This window comes from Agelaius tricolor, unplaced genomic scaffold, assembly GCF_023055355.1.
Source record: "Agelaius tricolor isolate 1412-34295 unplaced genomic scaffold, bAgeTri1.0.p SCAF_44, whole genome shotgun sequence".
NCBI lineage: Eukaryota > Metazoa > Chordata > Aves > Passeriformes > Icteridae > Agelaius > Agelaius tricolor.
In genome coordinates this window covers 3031940-3052319 of record NW_027269304.1, presented here as the reverse complement: position 1 = coordinate 3052319, position 20380 = coordinate 3031940, and the positions used below count along the sequence as shown (strand labels likewise).

General features: G+C 40.2%; 1 protein-coding gene across 6 annotated transcripts in view; it reads right to left on the bottom strand.

Annotated features, from left to right (window-relative positions):
* SSBP2 (single stranded DNA binding protein 2) overlaps positions 1-20380 on the bottom strand; it is a 137055-nt gene that overhangs the window by 12996 nt on the left and 103679 nt on the right. For 2 of the 6 annotated variants that reach the window (XM_071455120.1, XM_071455122.1), the window contains 11 exons: positions 19023-19082; positions 17309-17375; positions 17076-17146; positions 14962-15053; positions 10855-10903; positions 9825-9860; positions 8024-8078; positions 6417-6487; positions 5604-5682; positions 4456-4484; positions 1624-1722 (listed from right to left, as the gene is read on the bottom strand). In XM_071455120.1, the coding sequence (XP_071311221.1) occupies positions 1624-1722; positions 4456-4484; positions 5604-5682; positions 6417-6487; positions 8024-8078; positions 9825-9860; positions 10855-10903; positions 14962-15053; positions 17076-17146; positions 17309-17375; positions 19023-19082 (708 nt within the window). The remainder of the gene's footprint in view (positions 1-1623; positions 1723-4455; positions 4485-5603; positions 5683-6416; positions 6488-8023; positions 8079-9824; positions 9861-10854; positions 10904-14961; positions 15054-17075; positions 17147-17308; positions 17376-19022; positions 19083-20380) is intronic. The other 4 variants (XM_071455121.1, XM_071455123.1, XM_071455124.1 and 1 more) reach the window with 3 other exon arrangements.

The following is a 20380-nucleotide window of genomic DNA, read 5'->3' as shown; positions in this document are numbered from 1 at the left end:
GACTGCAAAACCAGCTAATTTGGTCCAACATCCTCTAAGTAGAGGAAAATGTTAAAATGCAAGAAGATTAGCAGTTTGAAAATTGACGGAAGGAAAAGGAAAGATAAATTTGCCTGTGCAAAACCACATGTGCCCTACATATCCTGCCAAGTCTTCAGTTACAAGCTGGCCATTTCCAAGTGTCCAAGCACATAGAAAGAGTATTTTAGATGGGTGTTCCCTACCATGTAAATTACAGAGGTCTGACTACCAGCTCTGAGGCTTAAAGCAAAGCACCTGCTCAAGGAATCTCCTGTATCTGAGCCAAAGTATCTGGGGAATCACTTTGGGAAAGGAATCAAAACATGGTCTCAAGTTGTTTAGGACTTTCAACTTGTTATTAAGCCCTGCATTGCTACTTACCCCTAACCAAAATTCCTGGTGAACTGAACAGCAAATCTCCCTGAGAAAGGACTCAGTGGTAACACCTATTCTGAGCAGCCAAGTGGCAAAACATGGATCAGAAAGCAAAGCAGGCCCCAGGATGAGAGAGGAACCCATGTTAGAGAGCCTGCAGTGCCTGGGAGCAGACAGGGCTGCCCCTGGCATGTGGCACTCCTGCCTTGTGGGCACACATCTCAACAAAACCGTGAGAGATCCGAGTCCCTGGCGCTTGCAGGCAGCACAAAAGCACCCAGAACCCAGGGAGTGTCTGAGAGCAGTGATTTTCTCCAGAGTAGCACTGATGTCCTCCTGTTCCCACGGCCCTGTTTCAGTGACCCTGGCTGCTCTCAGCACACAGAGCGTGCCAGACTGGGAGCCAAGGGCTGCCAGGAGCAGGGACCACGTTTCATGGAGCCTCTGTGCTTTCTGCCATTCTGGCAGATATTAAACACTGCTCTTCTTAGGTTGTGTATGACAGTTTTCTTCAACACTCCACACAACCTGAATGTGTGCCCACCAACAGCTAACTGGCAGAAACTCTTCCTTTTCACTAGCTGAAAAAGAAAACCTCCCAAAACCCCTCAAAATCAGATTCCCAGGAAATTTTCCACGGAACTCAACTATGCTGAGATCTAACAGAAGCTGTTTACTGAGCAGCAGGTCACCACTGGCACAGCTAATGAGGTTACACTCCTATTTAGGGACCTAGAGGTGGATTTACAAACCCAGCTTCAGGCACATGAGTATGACAATACCACAGTCTTGCTCTGTAAAATGTTTACACCACATTTTGCTGCTTTGAGCATTCCATATATTAAAAAAACCCCATAATTTTCCCCAGAATGAACACTAGTGGAACCTCTGCCTTTTATGGGTGTAACAGCACACTGCAACATGGAATCTATTGGTGCTTTCATCACATACTTCAGTGTAAACCCTGCTTTTTCACTGACCTCGTGGCCCAAAGAGTTTCTGCAGTGAATCTATGCCTCCCACCTATTCCAGTTTCATCTCTCTTTTGCACAGCATTTTTTATTCAAATCAATGCTGTACTTTCAGAAACTATTAAAATACATACAAGACACACAGTGCTGCACTACAAGCACACTACAAAACTTGTAAAGTTCCTTTTTCTAAACAAAAGGCCACAGATACATGTTCACCTTTGCAATCCAACAAGCCAGGTAATGGAATACTTACACTCTCGCTCTGAAAAGGGTTTAGGAAGTTTCCACCCATCTCACTGTCATCCCTGGGAGTGCCAGGCTGGTTGCTCATGCTCATATTACTGGGAGAGTTCTGTTAAAAAAGATTACAAAATACAGATTCAGTGCTACTTCAGGTTCATTTCCAGCCTTACCAGGTGAGCCCAGGGCATGCTCCACACAGAACTTGGTGCACTCAGGTGCACTGAAGCCTCTCAAGGATGAGAAATCAGCCCCAGCAGGGTTCTGCATGATTCAGTCACTAATTTTAGTCTGTTAAGTAATGTTCTCTTCCCTGAAGCAAGGATTATTTACCTGTGCCTCATTTTCAGGCTATAACCAGCATCTGCTCCTGCTGAAGTCAAGAAGAGCTGTAAAAGGCTGCAGCAGGGATATAAGGAAGTTCTGTCACCACATTAAATCATGTGGTTGAATGCAGCCACGTCTGTGAGCCCTGACATGTGTGAGTTATGGGTATGTACTTCAAGACAGACAAAAGATGTACTTAAAGGCAGGATGGATCAGGTCTGCACACACCCTTGCAGACTGAGGGCTGCTCATCATGGTCACAATTCACTGAAATAGTAACAATCTAAAGCCTTGCAAAAATTAATTGTTACTCTTTTCCTTACAGAAGTGCACAGAGACCTCTGCAACTTCAGAAGCAGAATGGGTGAAACAAGGTTAATTGCCACAGAAATGATTGTGCATCAACAGCTCACACGTGGTTATTGTACACACTGCCATCAGTCAGGTGCTCTTACAAAGCTGCTCTGCACCCTGCCACGCCTGGATCATGGGCAATCCTCTTTCCATCACTGCTACATCTCCTACTCAGAAGACTCATGATGGAAAAAGAGTAGTCAGGGAAAAGGAGCAGTGAAACCAGGGACCTCATAATGAAATCCTTACATCTATCACAGTCCTTTCCTTGGCTTTTTTTTTTTTGTAATTCAGAAAAATGGAATGCAATATAAATATAAATACCAAACCAATTAGATACATGACCTACAAGCAGAAATTTTTCAACAGCATCTGAAATGCACCTCAGAGAGCTGGGTCAAAAGCCCTGCCTTAGCCCTTCTGCTTTCTTCAGTCTAATTCACTACTTCCACAGCTGTGATCCTCAGACCCCTGGACAACACGTCCCTCAAAGACAGCTGAAGGCTAACGAGGTTGTTGACATCAGTAACAATAACAACACTGACACCAATTGACACCAGGTAATCAAGTCTGCTCTCCGGTGGAGCCAGCACACCAGGGACCCACAGCTCGGAGAAGGCTGCACCCAGTGCCGTGGCTCTGCACTGCTGCTGTGCCCTGAGCAGCACCAGCCCAGAGCCTGAGTTACACAGGAGGGCAGGCTGCACAATCACAGCACTGGCCTCGACATCCAAGAATGCACAGACCCTGCCACATTTATTTTATATGATGCTCCTGCACTTTTGCTTCCTCCTGGGGGATTTCCCCCTATTTCATGTTGCTCTGTGTAGAACTAAGCTTTGGCATTCTGCCATTGCTGCAGCACTCCAGCCCCAAAGGGCCAAATTCCTGAAAAAATCCCATTTTAGTGCTTTTGTGGCCACTTGGGGTCCAGCACTATAGCTCCAACAGGGATTTTCCAAAGCAAGGGTGCCCCTGGTGCCTGCACAAATTCCATGGGCATTGCAATAAATGCAGGTTGGTAATTTTTATTTAACATGCATAATTTCAGTTCATTTACTGCCCTTGTATGAGCTTACTTCATAAAAAATCTTTCTGTTCTGCCATTCAGCTAATTTAGTTAAAATCTTCTCTAGAAAGCTCTGCATTCTGTGACCTGTACTGATTCTGCCAGGACTGGATCCATTTTCTATGGAAAGCTGTTTTACAGGCAAAATTAACAGCATCTTTCTTTTACTTATTTAAAAACCACATAGATCAACAGTTATTGCCATGAGTTATTCATGCAGGCTAACATATTATGAGACTTTTAGGTAAATTGTTTAGGATGCAACTTTTCAGAGCTGCTGATACCTGTACCAGCACATACTGACCAGCTAAAAGTGGAATACAGGCTTTAAAAGTTATCCCATTGAAATGGAAATGTTTTGGATTTTTTTCCTTTAAAAAATGCTGCAGTTTGCAGTAAGATAGTGAAGAAAAACCACAGACTTTGATGAAAATGTGCTGTATGCTGTTTATCTCACAGGAGGGTTTTATTGAATCCCTGACTGCACAGCCCAGCACAGTGCAGCTGAGGCAATGTTGTCTTTCCCATCCATCACTTTACATCATGAAGAGTCTGAAAATGTTATAAAATGTAAAAACACAGGGTCCTCTTTATTTATACCCCTTTACCAATACTACATCAGCTCATTAATTCCTAAGTTAATGGTGATCACATCCATAGAAGTTTTATTTTTACAGAAGCAACATATTCAAGTATTATTTTTGTAGATGCAAAATCCCTGCAGATTAAACTCACATCCTTCTCCAGCTATTTAATGATTGTGGCATCAAAACAGTGCTTCTTATTTGGAAATTTATCCCGAGGATTAAGATATTAACATTACCTTAGAGAGGTGACAAACCCAATCCTGCAACACCCTAAGGAGATTGGCCCAAATTTACCTTTGACTAGAACTGATTATTAGAACTGGTTTCATTTATTTTAAGAGCACCAAAGACTACAACATGATCAGTCAGATTATGAACTGGAGGTAATTATATATAATATAGATATGATATAATAAATGTGTATACAAAAAGATTCATAACGGAGACAAAGGAAATGAGTTTAGAGTGAAACACTCTAAAAATTCCAGATATTCGATTAGATACTCACTTTGGAAATACTGTCCATGTCTCCTGAGCCTGAAATTAAAACAGACAATTGCTCAGTTAATTTTGAGCTGAAGCTAATCCAATAATGGTTTTTTTTCATCGAAAATGCATTGTGCAACATCAACATTTTAAAAAATAACCAACTTAGTAAAAGTTTACATTTGGTACAGAATAATCCTCTCAATCAGTCTGAGGCTCCATCAACTGTTGCAGCACTACATGCACTGAGTATCCCCTAAAGAAAACAGATCATCCTGATGAGCAGAGAAAGGAAACCAAATAAAATTAAATATAGTGAATGCAAGACAATTGAAAACTGAGGGCTTTTTTCACATGCTGTAGCCCTCACCTCAAGTAAAGCAGAGAATAAGGGAAATGCAATTTTAGGATGGATGAATGAAGAAAAGGGGTTTTTTTAGCAGCAAAAGATATGTATTTTCAGGGAAGACAAATTCTGGAAGAGTACTGAGTACAAAACTAGAAGAGATCACAGCAAAACCATCAGAAATGGAGCTGTGGGAGAAGACTGAAACAGCTCCTTCGTACAGCCAGGCAAACTAGGGCTGAGAAGGAACAGGATTTCTCTCTCCAAAAACTCCAGATGCATAGATGTTATCAGGAGTTATTTTGTCATGGCCCAAAAGGATAAACTATGTGCTAGGTACATGTAAAATCCTCCCATAACTTGCAATTGAATTTTTCATTTTAGCTGAGAAGAAGAAATTCTCAGCATGCAGAAAGCAATAGAAAAAGGTGTGGCTGCCTCTCACACAGTTTTTCATTGACTTGAATGCAATGAGCATCATTAGTAGTTAAACCAAATACCCATTTTAGGATTGTAATGGGTAAAGAAAGGCTGCAAAAGTTTCCCTATATAAAGTAATCCAAAATGTCAGGGTCGTGTTTCCTAAAACAAAAAAAGTTATTCTCTTTAGGAGATAGAGGCCTATGCTGAAATGTTATTTTTCACAAGTCTGCTCACTGAGCTTCAATGTCTTCTTTTTTCATTGCCACAGCCTCTTCAAATCATTCCCTTCATCTCACTGATGTACACAGAATTTTTTCCATACATTTTAACATAGAACTCCAAGAATTGTTCCCAGGGAACAGCAGGGGCACTGGGAATTCAGCATTTACTGTTCCTGTTACCTAATGATCCGTTCATATGGTGCGAGTCCATTCCACCCAGTCCGCTCATGGGTCCATCTGAGCCTGGCCCCAGTGGAAACTACAAAAGGAGCAGCCATTACAAACTCAACAATTATTTATCACACAGCCTAATAAAGAGAACGCATTGCTCAGGAGAAGGAGGAAAAAAAATAAGGACAAATCCTCAGCCCTGAATGAGAAGAGACTCTCAAGTCCCATTCAGACCTTCATGAGAAGGTGTCTTGTGAAGACTGGAAACCAGCATTTTTGGGGTCAATTTCATGATTTTTGGAGACTGTCATCTCTGTAGGCTGGAATCCAACAGAGTAATAATTTATTATTTACTTCAGTTTTGGTTTTGTATGGCTTTTCAGACTGCTGCTGGCAACTCAGCCCCATCCCCACTGGAGTTATAGGGAACTTTTATAACTCCCTAAAATCCATCAGTGATTAATTAACAGCTTTCAAACCCCACCAGACCTATCCTAAGTTGCAAAAGCTCCTCATCACCTTCACAACTTGAGCAGCTTCTATCCAATTACATAATTAACCTTAAATTTAGCTCTTCACACATTTAAAAGATATTACCATTATAGCCAAACAATCTGCAATTTACTGCATAATGACTTAGCATATCTACATATATTTACTTTTAAGTTCTACTGGCAGGTTTTTTTTCCCAGAGGCCCATAACTGAAGAGCCACCCATAAAAAAGGAAAGCTTAGCAATAATGATAGCTGCTGGAAACACAGTGTTTGGATAAACAAAAGGCTGTGCTACTCAAAGAAAGATGTAAGAAAATTCATATTTACATTAGGTCTGTTGGGCCCAGGTGGCACAGCATTCATTAAAGTGTACATGTTGTCTCCAGAGTTGGTTGAATCTGTAATAAGAGATTATTTTAAGTGCTAAAATACACTTTTCAATAAAATTACTCACCTCATACATTTCCTGTCATTTTGTTCATATTATTACTGTGCCTCAATGCGATACACAGTGGCAATATAATGGCAGATTTTATTCTCTTTCTATCCACTGCTGCCACACAACAGGGCTATGAAAAGAAATAATTGCCATGGTCCCCAAGTGACTACTTCTGGGCTCTAGCTTTATGCATGACTGTTAAAAGGTTTATAAATCACCACGACTCTGTAACTATTAAATTCCTAAAATCCTGTTTCCCGGAGTTCTAAATTTCTTCACTCATCTTCAACATTATTCAAAGAACGGGAGTTTGTTTCTTATCAGTACTTCCTGCAATTTGTTTTCCATCTGTAATAAATGATATAAAGCTTCTCCTTACTCAGAGCGAGAGTTACAGTTTTTTACTCTCATCCCTGTCAAGGCCATATGAATTTGAATATGTCCAAGTCTTCAGTGGAACACTGTGCAAAGATCCTTCCCTCCTGAGGGAGGCTTTAGCTGATCTATCTTCACGGCACAGCCTGGTGCAATGCTTGCAGGAAAAACCCAAACTGACAAAAAACTGAAAGGAGAACGACCTGACAAAAGTCCGTGTACATCCCTAAGGGGACAGTGTGATTTAAAAAAAATATTGGCAACTCTGGAAAATCAGTATCTGCATGGAGAATAAGAAGAGCTCAGCACTCTGCACCCAGACCCTCCAGAAGCCCATTCCACACCCAATGATATTCTATGTACAACAGGAAGACAAATCAAGGATTTTGTCTACTAATCAATATTTCCAAGATGATTTTCTAAGCATTATTCCAAGCTAATAATTCCATTATATACAGAGCACTACACATCACTAGAACATTCAAAGATGCTGTCTGAGGAAAAGGGGAAACAGAAAGGTTTTTAGCCTGAAGTGAAATCAGCCTATTAAGTTATTTTTAATATCCAGTGAGGCAGGCAAAGAGTTCTTTGTCCACCAGAATCTTGTGCAACACACATCCCTGGCTGTCCCCAGGTGCTGGGAAAAAGCCTGTCTGCTGTCCTGGCTCATGCCAGAACACACAGGGATGGTTGGGCTGTGGAATCTTTGAGCTGCTGGTCTCAGAGGTGAGTAAATACCTTGGCAAAACTCACAGGTAGCCAGTTTCTAAGTGTTTTCATGCTTTGGAAAACAGAAATTCAAAATATCTTTACTTTAGGTTGACTTTTTTGTTTGTTCATTTTTTGGAAGGGTTTTATTTGTTTTGGTTTTGATTTTTATTTTTATATATTTAAATCCCTAGAATTATATTCAATGAAATAATATACTAATGCAGTTAAGTTTTTATGGCCAGTTAGGAAAATTCCCCACCCTCCTCTGCTGGAGAGGTTAGCAAGTAGAGAAAAAAAACCTGATGCAGAAAATATAGCTCCAATAATTTTGTTATCTGATTATTAAAAAAAAAAAGTGTACTTCCTAAAATCTCTTATAATTCTGTTATTTCCAAGTATATTTCAGTACCTGCAGGACTAGGCATGATGGGTGTTCCTGGTGGCCCTCCACCTCCTGGAGGACCCTGGGGAAAGTAAAAACTGTCAGTTAGCACGAATTAAAAGGTTAGAGAAAACCTAAAACAGACACACACAAATAACCCACATCAAGGAATGTGTATTTTTAAATGTTTTGGTTATTTCCATGGCACAAATCTGATCAAGACCAAGAAACAAAAATGCTCTGGCTGTTAAAACAAATAAATATTGACTTTCTCTAATAACACATACACAACTGCTAGAAATAATTATTGTTTTCACTGCCATATGGATACTACTGTACTTTACCTCTTTTGTTCTAATTTAAAAGAGCAGATACTCTGTTGAGACAGGGACATCTTTTCAGTGGCAGTGATTACAAAGGTCTGGGTGTTCTGTCTGCTTACAGGATACCTGTCCATGTATCTTTTACTTATAAACTTTTATCCATAGATTTATATCCACATTTTATCCAAACCTATATGACTCCCTAGGCATCACAGGCTCTCCATATACCTGTGTACTAAGCTCCCTTACTTGATTTTTTTAAGGGCTCTCTCTGCATGTTTTTAAACATCAGATAAAAAGATGTAGGAACAACTAACTGACTATTTATGAGAAAAGCTACTTGTCCTCATTAACTTTTTAATCTCATTGGAAATTTGCTTTTACTTCCATTGTTTGTGTTTTTTCCTCTCTCAGAATTTCTTGGTTTCAACTATTTTCACTCTTAGAATATAATATTATTAATGTATAAAAAGTATATATTTATGTATACATATATATAATATGTATATATAGTATGTATATTTATACATACATAATATATCTATTTGTAGATATTATATATACTTCTATACTAATAGGTAAGTTTTCATATCCGTATATATTAATAAATTATATATAGATTAATCTTATTAAGTTCTCAAAGCAAGTAAGTCCAGATTACAAATCTTTTCACTAAGAACCATTTTTAGGAGCTCTCCAGCCCATCCCTCATCACCAAACAGTTACTTGCTATGAAGTCAAATATTCCCAAAATGTCTTTAAATTCTTCAGCAATAGAATGTGGCAAACCCACAAAACCTCCTCCAGACAGAGAGAGCTTTGTGAAGTTCTGCATTGAAAGAACTGATTTTTAGACAGCAAATATTGACTGTTTACACCAAGCTGTGACAAAATGAGGCCTGTAAGTTACAGACACTTGCAAGAATCATAACCTTTTCCCCCATCTAATTTTGTAAAATAAATGACGAAATAAATTGCTTTTAATTATATAATTCTCCCTCCTCACCCTGTGACACCAGCTATGTGCATGTGATAAAAACAGAATAAACTATCTGCCTAGGAAAAGCTCCTCAGCCATACAAATAACCTGAGTGCAACAACAACAACAGAGAGTCTAAAATATTAAACAAAGTTAATCTCTAGCTACAGAGACAAAATCCAGCAGTACACATTAACACCTTTTTCCTGCAGAAGTTCAAAACCTCTCACACAACACGGTTTTCCTGAGAAAGCCAAGGGGCTTCTTGTCCTTCATTATTGCAGACAACACATGGTATGAGGTACAGAAATGTTTTCCCTGGAGTGCAGCAGCGCTGAGGGCAATCTGCAGCAGGCTGACAATGGTTCTGGTGCTGAGCACCCACATCTGCACCAGAGGGGGCTGGGAAACCTTGGTGCAGGCCAGATGTGCAGCCAGCACATGGGGGCTCCCCTCAGCATCTGGGCTGCTGTTTCTCTGCCCAAATGAGATGCGATGTCCAACAAACACACACAAAGGCACTCACCACATAGTTCCCAGGAGAGGCTGAGGAATAAGGTATCTGTAACATCAACAGAAAAAACAGTGATTTTGGGTCCCTGTGTGCTGGGATGGGCTCCTGCAGCTGCAGGTGAGGGCTGATTCAATTAGTGACTAAGGACACAGCTGAAATCATGGGGAAATGCCTCTGCTGTCAAAATAAACACCTCTTTTCAGCAATTTCAAAAAATTGACTAAAAACTCAATAAAATATTAAAATGTTAAGGTATAAGATTACTAAGGCAATGTAGTTTATAAGGTGTATGGACTCAGTCTGCACATACTTGCATTTCAGTCAGCAGGACTTCAGAGTCAGCCAAGCACAAACTGAATTTGTACATTCTTAGAGATACCTAATTTTCAATACAATCTTGACCACAAAAGGAAAAGAAGTCCCCACACCTTTTGCCTTAGAAGATACTGGTATTTATTTCCATTTTTTATTTATGTTTTTTTAAGGACAGTGTCCTGGAGAAATCCTGTGAATAATCTGGTTTCCTTCTCTGTTACTGCCTTTGCTGTTATTCTCTCCAAAGGAACACAGGCCAGTGCTGTTGTGGGAGCAACAACTGTACTGACAAACACAAGTTTCTCTACAGACAACTTGTCAGCCAAATTACTGTTACAAATAAATCTATTATTGAAATTGCCAATTGATTTCAGGGACTGAAATGACTTTTAACTATCAGCTAAAAAAATCAATTTTAATTGAGTTTATGCAAAAGCAAATTGAAGAATTTGACACATAGAATTCAAAAGCCAAAAGTGAGAAAAGCGGGAAGAACTGTTTAGCAGGGCAAGCCAGACCCACCTTATCCATCTACAAGTGCCAAAAATGGACACTTTTAAACTAATGATATATGATCCCTGAATGAAAATGAAGAATTTCTGCCTTCTGGAGGAATACCAGAAATGTCCTGTTTGTTTAGGATGCCAGGACAACCAAGGCTGGGCCTGGCATGAAGATACTTCCCTAAACACATGAGATGTCAAATATATTTGTAATATTTACTTACAGAATTGGCATTGGTTGGGTTTGGCCAAGGTCTACCACCCCCAGGACCCCTGAAACAGAAGAAGAATGATGAGACACAGAACCACCCTCATCCTCTCACCAGCTCTGAGGAAAAAAATCTGAATAACCTGTTTCCAGAGGAAGGAAATGGCTTTTTCAAACTAAAGCGTGTTTACAAACCATAACTATACTAAGTTAAAATGCAAGAGCAGAATTTTTGTTGTGGCACTGCTATTCAGTCATTTGGTGAGTTGATTAATTTATTTACTACTCAGAAAATAAATTCAAGTCATAAAATAAATAAATGTTCAGTCATAAAAGCAGTGATCTTGCTCACATGATTAAGCACATGCCTGAAGCACTGAGGATGGATTCATTTACTGTGGATCTAGAATACTGCAGTATAGTCAGGTTCCATTAGCAAAACCCGTGCAATTAGCTAATAAATATTTTGGGAACACCTAATTTGTAAAAGAACAAGCCATACAAAATAGGTTGCTATGATCCCTGTATGGTGATGAGGATGATGATGATGAATGACCATCATGAGAACAGCAACAGCCATGATATAAATTTCATGTATTATACCCAGAAAACCCTCAGTGGGTTTTTCTCACAACTTTTGCTGTTACTTTAAGTTTCTCATTCTCAGCTGAACCCAGAAAAATATTTTGGGGGTGAGGCTTCATCTCTTAACAATGCACAGGGGACTCAGACACACCAGAGGTAAAATCTCCATGCTCACAGTCACAATGTCTCAAATCCATAATTACCTCTGGGAGTACCAAGAGCTCCTGCTTATTTACAAACAAGACTGAATCACTTTCTGAAGGCCCTGACAACAGAGACGCAGAGCAGATGACAAAACTTTCATGTTTTCAATGGCCTTTTGGCCTCATTAGCTGTGGAAAAGCAACATTAACCACTGCAGCTCGCCAGGCGTGGGGGAGAGACTGGAACAGACACAAAGAATCACCCTTCATTAATGAGTTCTGAAAGTTCCCTAAGTCTTGCAGAAATAAAAGCTATTTAAGCGCATACATTGCCTGAGGGATTTAATATTGAATCTTATTTTTTTATTACATTGTTGATGAAACTATAAAGGAACAATCTCAAAAAAAAAAAAAAAAAAACCCAACAGAAAATTTATTTATTTCCACTGCCTTTATCGTTGGAATGCTGGAAATCAAGAATGTTGGTATGGTCTTTTCTGCATCATTCAAAGAAAGACTGAGAGAGAAAATGCTCCTCAGGTCAAATATTCAGCAATTTCTCCTCTGCTGATGATCATATAGTGAAATATTACCCTTTTTTCTTTTTTTTGGTCTTGCTGTTCTTTTTCTTATTTTTCATTGGTTTATTGGATCCTCTCTTTCAGAAAAATCAGGAATATTTGTAACACCACTTAAAAGTCTGTTTTCACCCCAAACCCTTGCAGTCATTTCTGTGACATGTACTAAATCAGAGACAAAACTGGGTTAACCCACAGGAATATGGAAACTCAGAAATTACACTGAGATGTGGGAACTCACCTTTCATCTAAAAAGCTGTAGGAATTTTCAGATTTATTGGACAGCTTTTAGTACAGACTTAAGAAATCACTGCAGCAGATTCTGCTGGAAAGCCACATGGATTTTGTGGAGCCAAATGCTTATAAAACACACATTAAAACCCCCAAACTGCAATTTTTTCATTTTTTATTTTTTTAATTCCATGCAAGCAGGTCTTTTGTCTTTTACTAAACATTTATTTTGGAAGCACCAACAAGGTCATAAAACATAACCATACAAGCACCAATTCCAAAATACTTCACAAAGTCTCTGTTGCTATGACCATTTTTTTTTTCTGTAATTTTTTTTAGAGTTTATCCTGTAAGTGTCAATTCTGGCTTGAAAAAATAAAATTCTGAAATTCCAGTTTCCCAAGAGGCAAATATATTCCATCAGGAAATGAAACATCTAGACTCAAGTTTGTGAATTGAAGTTAAAAGACAAAATCACACCTTTTTCTTTTCTTTTTTTTAAAATCTGAGGCATGACTGAGATATTCTTAGTGCTTGAGACAGCACTGCAGGTCACACAGGGTGTTAAAAATCACCAGTGAAATATAACACTGAGGCTCCCTGAAATCTGCCTTTTTCTTCCAAAAACTGGCAGAGACATGAAATCATCCTAAAAATGGCTGTGCCAAGTTCCAACTGAAAAACTTACAGCCTAAAATGAAGTTGTTCTGTGGAAGAAGATGGGTTGGGCATCAGCTGTGTCCAACAGGAATGTGATGGTGCTGCTGATGACAAAGGCAGGAATTACCCAGCAGTGCTGCAGGTGTGGATGGCAGGGGCTGAAACGCTGCCTTAGGAGCCCTCAGGCTGCCCTTTCTGACCACAAAGAACACTTTCTCACCCAGGAAAACTGTCACACTTTATTTGGCACATAGTCTGCTCTTAACCAAAGCAGCTTCTCCTCGCATTCCAAGGGGGAAAAGCTGGATTTCAAACGGCAGCTGTTTCTGTGGAACACACATTTTTGCACTTGACACGGCCAAAACCCCGAGGAAATGAACAACAGGGCAGTGGGGAATTGTCGTGTAAAGAACACACTCAGGTGGGAAGGGACATCCTTAGTGCAGGGGAAATGTGATTTCCACAGTGGGTAAAGGGTGAGGGGAGCACACCTGGGTCCATCCTCTGCCACTGCCCCCAGGCCAGCCCTCACTCTGAGGCCTCACTGCAATTTCAGAGACAGCACTACATTTACAGTGGGGAAATACCCTCATGTCCAGAAAATACATTCCAAAGAATCCCAGCTCAGAGCAACCCTTTGATAAAATGTGTTTATAAAGAGCACAGTACAAGTACTTCAATCCATCTTCTCTCTTTCTGCTAGGCCAGGAAATCTTTTTGTCATACAGAAAAAACTCTTTTCTTACCTTTCCTGGGAAACTCTCATTTATGTGAATAAATAGTTTCAAAATATCTTATCTAGCCTTCAATTTACTTCTGGAAAGTAAATTTCCTTTTTTTAATACAGTCTTCTGTTGAGGAAAACCTCTACAGTGCCTCTACTTGACTCACACTGAATTTCAAAGGTCTAAATGTTTTTTCCACATCAATTTAACTGAAAACCATAAATGCCTACCCTCAGGAAGGCTCCTAGAATTGTCTTAAATCCCCATATGGGATGTATATGATAGAGCAACACACAAGTTCAGGTTTTAATTTATTTGCCTCAAGAATTCAATGTATGTCTGGAAATCCAAACCTGTTAGAGGTATGGTGGTTTTTTCAAAATTACATTATCTATTTCTGTACCTCTTTGCTTCTTCAGTGGTAACTTTTTACTCAAAATTAAAATTGTCATTTCTTATTTACGTTTTCTATAAAAACTAGAGTAAAAATGGGTATCTATGATATAATGAGAAAGCATATAGAAATCTTTACTGCTTTCTTAATGTTACATCTGAAGTATTTCTACACATTTAAAAGGGGGGCTGTCTTCAGGGATATAAGGTTCAGTACCCTGCCATGGCTACATTCACATTTAGAATAAACCTGAACTCAGATTATGTCCATTTTTACCAGATGATTTTCCAGACCCAGAAATACACAGAAACACTGACAGAAATGCACTCATATTTGTAAAGCTCCTCTAGCAGTTTGGACTGGAAATAAATGTACTTAGGGAAACAAGAACTGCAGTTTAGGAAGACTTTCAAATCAATTGTGTCCTTCTTATAAATAGTTCTAGACAAAGGCTATTTTGCTACAATTAAGAACTGATTTATTTTGCAGAGAAAAAACATTCCTCGCGAGATATTCAGTAAGTAGAAATATAAATAATGTCATTTTTAAAAATGCATACAAGGATATATCAGTGATTATATTGACAAAATATTCCCAGTATTTGAAGTTTGATCTGTGAAAAAAAACTGAGTATTTGTACAGACTTGTTAGGACAGCCAAGGCTCCTCTAAGACTGTGGGTTCACTTCTTGAAATTGCAATTATTGGTCATCAAAGCACGTTCTCCTTGCCTTGTCTGTGCCAACTGCTCCTTCTGCAATGCAATAATGGCATTTTCTAGGTACAGTAGGATTTGTGTTGTGCTTACATGTTCATCCCAGGCATCCCCGGGCCACCTAAAGCGTTCAGAGGGGGTCTCATGGCACCTCCATAGTTCTGCAACGACAACCAAGGGTCAGACTACCACAAAACAAAAAAACAAAACCAAAGAGGAGGGGGAAAGAAAGGACAGCAGGTTAATGACGTCCCTGTGCAACTGCTGCCAGGACAGGCCATGCCATTCATGCTTTCAGGCTTCCCTGACTGTTGACTAAAAATTGGGATCATTAACCCCAAGGAGAAACAACACAAACAACAGAAATTGGCTAAGAATGGTTGACATGGTTTCAGGGGGAATTATACTATTTACACATATTGAGTTCAAGTTAATGGCCAGCAAGGGTCAGGTTTTATAATGAATTCAACCTCTAAGCCAAGGCAATTCAAAATCAGAATCCCCTACTAAGATTATGAGATATTAAATGGTATCATTTCTACCTAGATTTCATTATGTTTGTATAAAATTAAAACACATGATATAACTTTTCTAATGCACTATTACATTTCTCTTTCCATGATTCAATTCTAATAAATCACAGAATCCCGGGATGGGACCTTAAAGCCCATCCAGTGTCACCCCTGGCCTGGGCAGGGACACTTTCCACTACCCCAGGTCTTTGATAATCAAAATGAAGAGTATTTAATATGATAAATAATGTGCTAACAAATTAAATACCCAACGCCCATAAAATCTGAGTTTATGTCCTGATACCATGACCAAAGTTCAACTGCACTACTTACACAAAAATATAAATTACACCTATTTGTATTCAATGGAATACAAGCAGAACGATCTGTCTCACTATACAATTTTCCACCTGAAATTACTGCTAATCCTAAGCAGATTTACTCCTTTGGCCTAAATAACAGCACTGCCACCCATAGAGGTGTCCTTCTAGAGCAGTAATGCTCTCTGCAGAGCCCACGTATTTGGTGATTCAATTAGGGAGTCATTTGTGAACTTAAATTTTTTGGACTTAAATTTTGCATAGGTTAGGATGTTGAACACAAGAAAGAAGAAGCTTACAAAAACACTGGTTAAATGACAGCAAAAATGGAAAAATTATCCTCATAAAAAGTGGCATGAGATTTGCCTGCAGTGTGACTAATGGTGCTGCATAAAGGATCAGCTCAATCTCATATGGCAGCACAGCAGAGCTTCTCTTTCCTCCTCCAAAAATGGCAAATACATTTCAGGGCCACATAAAAAAAAATACCAAATATATTTTATTTTATATTTATTTTGCTGGTTGCTCAGCAGAGATTGTGAAGAACTGCACAACTGGTTTGTAGCAAGAAGACCCAAAACTGTACAGACAGTTGTGAACAGACTTGAAAGGCAAAGCTATTCAATAATGTAGAGTTTAGTTGTTATTCAAACAAGAAGCCACCAGGGAGATTATCTGAAATGGGGAAGCAAAAATGCACAGTGTGGGCACAACAAGCACACTGTGAAACAAAACACTGGCAGCACCAGTGAGGAACACCACCACCCACATGCTGCTGACTGGAGTGCTGACAAAACACAGAGGAAACTCCTGGATTTGTGTTCCAGGGGTGCACCAGGACTGTTTGTCCTCGTCCCTCTGGGACAGAGCCACAGAGATGCTCGAGGGGGACATGGGGACAATTGGTAGCCTGGACATCTCACTTCACACTAAAATCTCTGCTGCCTGTGCCAAAATTTAGATCAACAGTGGATGAAAGAAAAAGTTTACAGAATTTGGAGAGGTATTTTTGGCAAAGTTAGAGGCTATTAATATTTTCCTCCTGAACAGCATAATCAGTGAGGAGGAGGAGGAAACACCTACTCCACTCCTGGTCTGCCTTGCCAGTGTCAGTCTTTGATTACAACACACACTTTTCTAAAGAAAGCAAGTGAAGGGATTCTTCATTTAATCCCAAGTATTTATGAAAATGACAGATTTTTCATTTCAATTTTGTACAGCTGCAACTTAGAACACATTTGTTTTGTAAAATGGGAGGTTTGTTTTAAAAAGGGATTATGAAAACAAGTCCTGGGAATCTCCATGCTAAGCAAAGACAGAGAATACAGAATAAGTGTAGGCCTGTCACTAAGGATAACCCCTCTGTAGAAAGTACCTGTGGTCCTAATGGCACCATTCCCCTTGGAGGAGTCATCCTCTGCATCGGCCCACCCATGTTTGGATGACCTGCGAACAAAATATAAAATACGTTTTATTTATACATGCAATACGCAACTGCTTTAACTATGCAAGACACAATCACCTTCTACAGCTACTTTTAATGAATCATCCCTTTCTAATCAACGGAAAAGCCTAAGGATCAGCACAGTGGAGAGGTCCCACACTCACCCTGCTGCCGTGTGGGGTCCATCCCGCTGGGCAGGAGGGGCTGACTCCCCGGGACACCTCCGAGGGCCTGAGGCAGGGAAAACAGAGCAGAAAAACACAGAATGCCTTGAAATTCACGTTAAAGACACAGCACACACGTTTCATTACTAATTCCTGGATGTTTCCTCTGAGTCAGGTGTTAATGTGCTTTTAAATTCCCACATTAATCTGCCCTCTGGGTTTACTGAATTAGGTTTAAAGCTCATTTTTACAGGATTTTACCTGCAGCTGGGTCAAGTGGAAAAATGCTTTTATGAATGGTCTTTGTAGCTGATCCATGAGGTGCTATTTAGCATTTCAAAGCACCATCACATTTTCAGCAAAACGTGTCCTGAGTGAGCAATATGTCAGAATGGTTTGGGTTGGAAGGGACCTTAAAACTCATCTCCTTCCAAACCCTCTGCCATGGGCAGGGACCCTTTCCACAATCCCAGGACCAAACTACCACCTAATCAAAATTTGGGCCTTAAAGCTGCACCACAGCAGTTTATTGCTTCCACACCCTGCCCATCCACGCTGCACCTTGAGTAATATCAGTTACTCACATTAATTGCTAAAGCAGCAATTAATGAATTTGGCATAATGTGAATGTAGCAAGAGCTGCAGTTCACTGGGATTATGTGATTACCTTCCACTCTGGACTTAAAATACCACAGTGTGCAGACAAAAACACTGCTGAAACCAAACCTGCAGGCTGGCAGCACTTCCAGCCACCACATCCCACCTGCCAGGAGTCACTGAGCTCAGGCACAGAGGGTGTGAAACCCAACCCTTGGCTCAGGGGGCTCGACACCTCTGGCTCAGATGGTATTGGGGAAGTGCAAAAATCAGGAGTGAACTGAGTTACAGCAGTAAAATGTTATCAGATATTAAGTGCAGTACTAATGGCACTGCACAGATGATCACCTCATCAAGGTTAATTAAGTCCCCCAGGGCCTTGGTGAGGAAGTAGCCCTGGTACAGGTAGCTTTACCTGATCCCAGACATCACCAGGCAGAGCAACACCTGGACATGTCCTGCCACCTGATACATCCAGCTCACTGAAATTTAGATTTCATAACTTCTGGTGATAGTGTGTCAAAAGTAATGACAAATTTGTTGAAACTGTGTTATACAAGTATAAAAAATAGCCAGAAATGAGGCTAGGATATAGCGTGACAATCAAAAGGCAGTCCTGGAAACCAGAGTTGAACCAAACTACCTGTTCCATTTATCCTCTCTACTTTTCCCAATATTGTAAATGACCTAGTTTTCCTCTCAGAGCTCCACTGATGTTTTTCTGTCTGCTTGTCTTTAACTTTTCATCTGCTGACAACTCTTTCTCCTCCTCTTTCTGCACTATGGAGAACTTGAAAACACAAATGTTCTCTACTTCCAGAACCCTCTTCTCACAGATGGGCCAGAAAAGGTCCCTGCTGACGAACAGCAGCTCATTACTCATCCTTGTCTCGCTGGCATTGCACATCCTTAGATGGAGATGAGAGAAAATTGGGAATTCAGCGCTTTTAGAAAGTTGCCAGAGTGTCTTTGGGAGCCACAGAGCACTTCATGAGACCTGTTTCTTACCGATAATCCCCGTATTTACTGTGGAATAAATATAATTTGTATGCCCACCAGAGATGGGCAGGGAGTGAAGCATTTGAGACAGAAGTGAGCAGCAGAGGGCCAGCCTTACCTGGTTGGGTATTCTGAGAGGTGGCCTTGGGCCTCCAGGGTACCGGGGGGACATGAAAGGCTGCAGGGAGAGAAGGAAACAAACACTGCTGAATAATCCCACCCCTCCTGTAAATCCATCCATCCATCCATCCATCCATCCATCCATCCATCCATCCCACGCTGTGCCACTGCCACGCTCACACCCATCCAGCCTCAACACTCCCACGGAGAGCCCTGGACATTGTTCCACAATGCTTAGCAGTATTACATCAATTCAGAGATTCTCAGCCAACCCATCTATCAGGATGCATTATTTAACAACTTGTTTTTTATATTCTGCACTTTTAAGAGCAGTAGTAGTGAAGAATAAACCATAATCAGACATGTATACTTTCCACTAGAGAAGGGGGAAAGATGGAACCTTAGAACAAAAAACAAAATGTTCTTGGGAGAGTTCAGAGGTAAGGAAGATCAAAATAATTCACAAATACTTTTCATGCATTTCTTCATAATACAATAAAAAGCAACACAAAATTTAACCTGTGGGAGCACAGGTTCCCAGCTCATGCTGCAAATACTTAGAATTTTGCTGGTTTCAGTCACCATGTCAATTCAGTGCTGCGCTCCTGCCATGCCTTCCTGCTCTCACACTGGATCTCCTCCCTCACACCTCACTTTATACCCAGATCTGGCACACCATCCACACCTTGAGAGGGTCTGGTGGCTCCTGGCCACCCCTGAGCTACCTCACAGCCCACAGACGAGGCCAGGCCCCCAGATAATCGAGTGGTACTGGCAGCAAAAGCATTTAACTTCTCAGCTCATTCCACCCCAAAGTGTGGCGGTAGCCTAGAAATATAAAGAGATGAGTGGCAAATCTACAGGAAAAAGGCACAAATATCTGACTAAACAGAAGATGAAGAGGATGGCTTTGGCAAGCAGGAGTACCTACAGCTCCAGAAGAAAGTGAAGAGATAAAAGTATGCTGTGTCTGAGCACAGGGACAAAAAGACTGATTTAGACTAGCAACAGCTAGCAGAGAAACTGCAATTATTTTACCAATAATTACTACTGGAATTTTCCCTATGATCTTACATCAATAAATTAATGAAACCTTTCACATCCTGGAATCAGATGAAAGCTGAAATAATGTAACCTACATAAACATGCACTCAAAGTAGTGCTAGAAAGCAATTTAAAATACAGAGGGTTTACAAACTGGAAAAGAAAGTTCAATAACAATTGTGAATAGATTAATAAAAAGATACGTGAAATGATGTGCTGTAGAAGAGGGAGGCTCCTTTGTGCCTTCTCTGATGGTGAGAACCTCTGATAAGAAAGAGAAAGGCTGTGCATGTGATGAGGCCCTCATGAAAT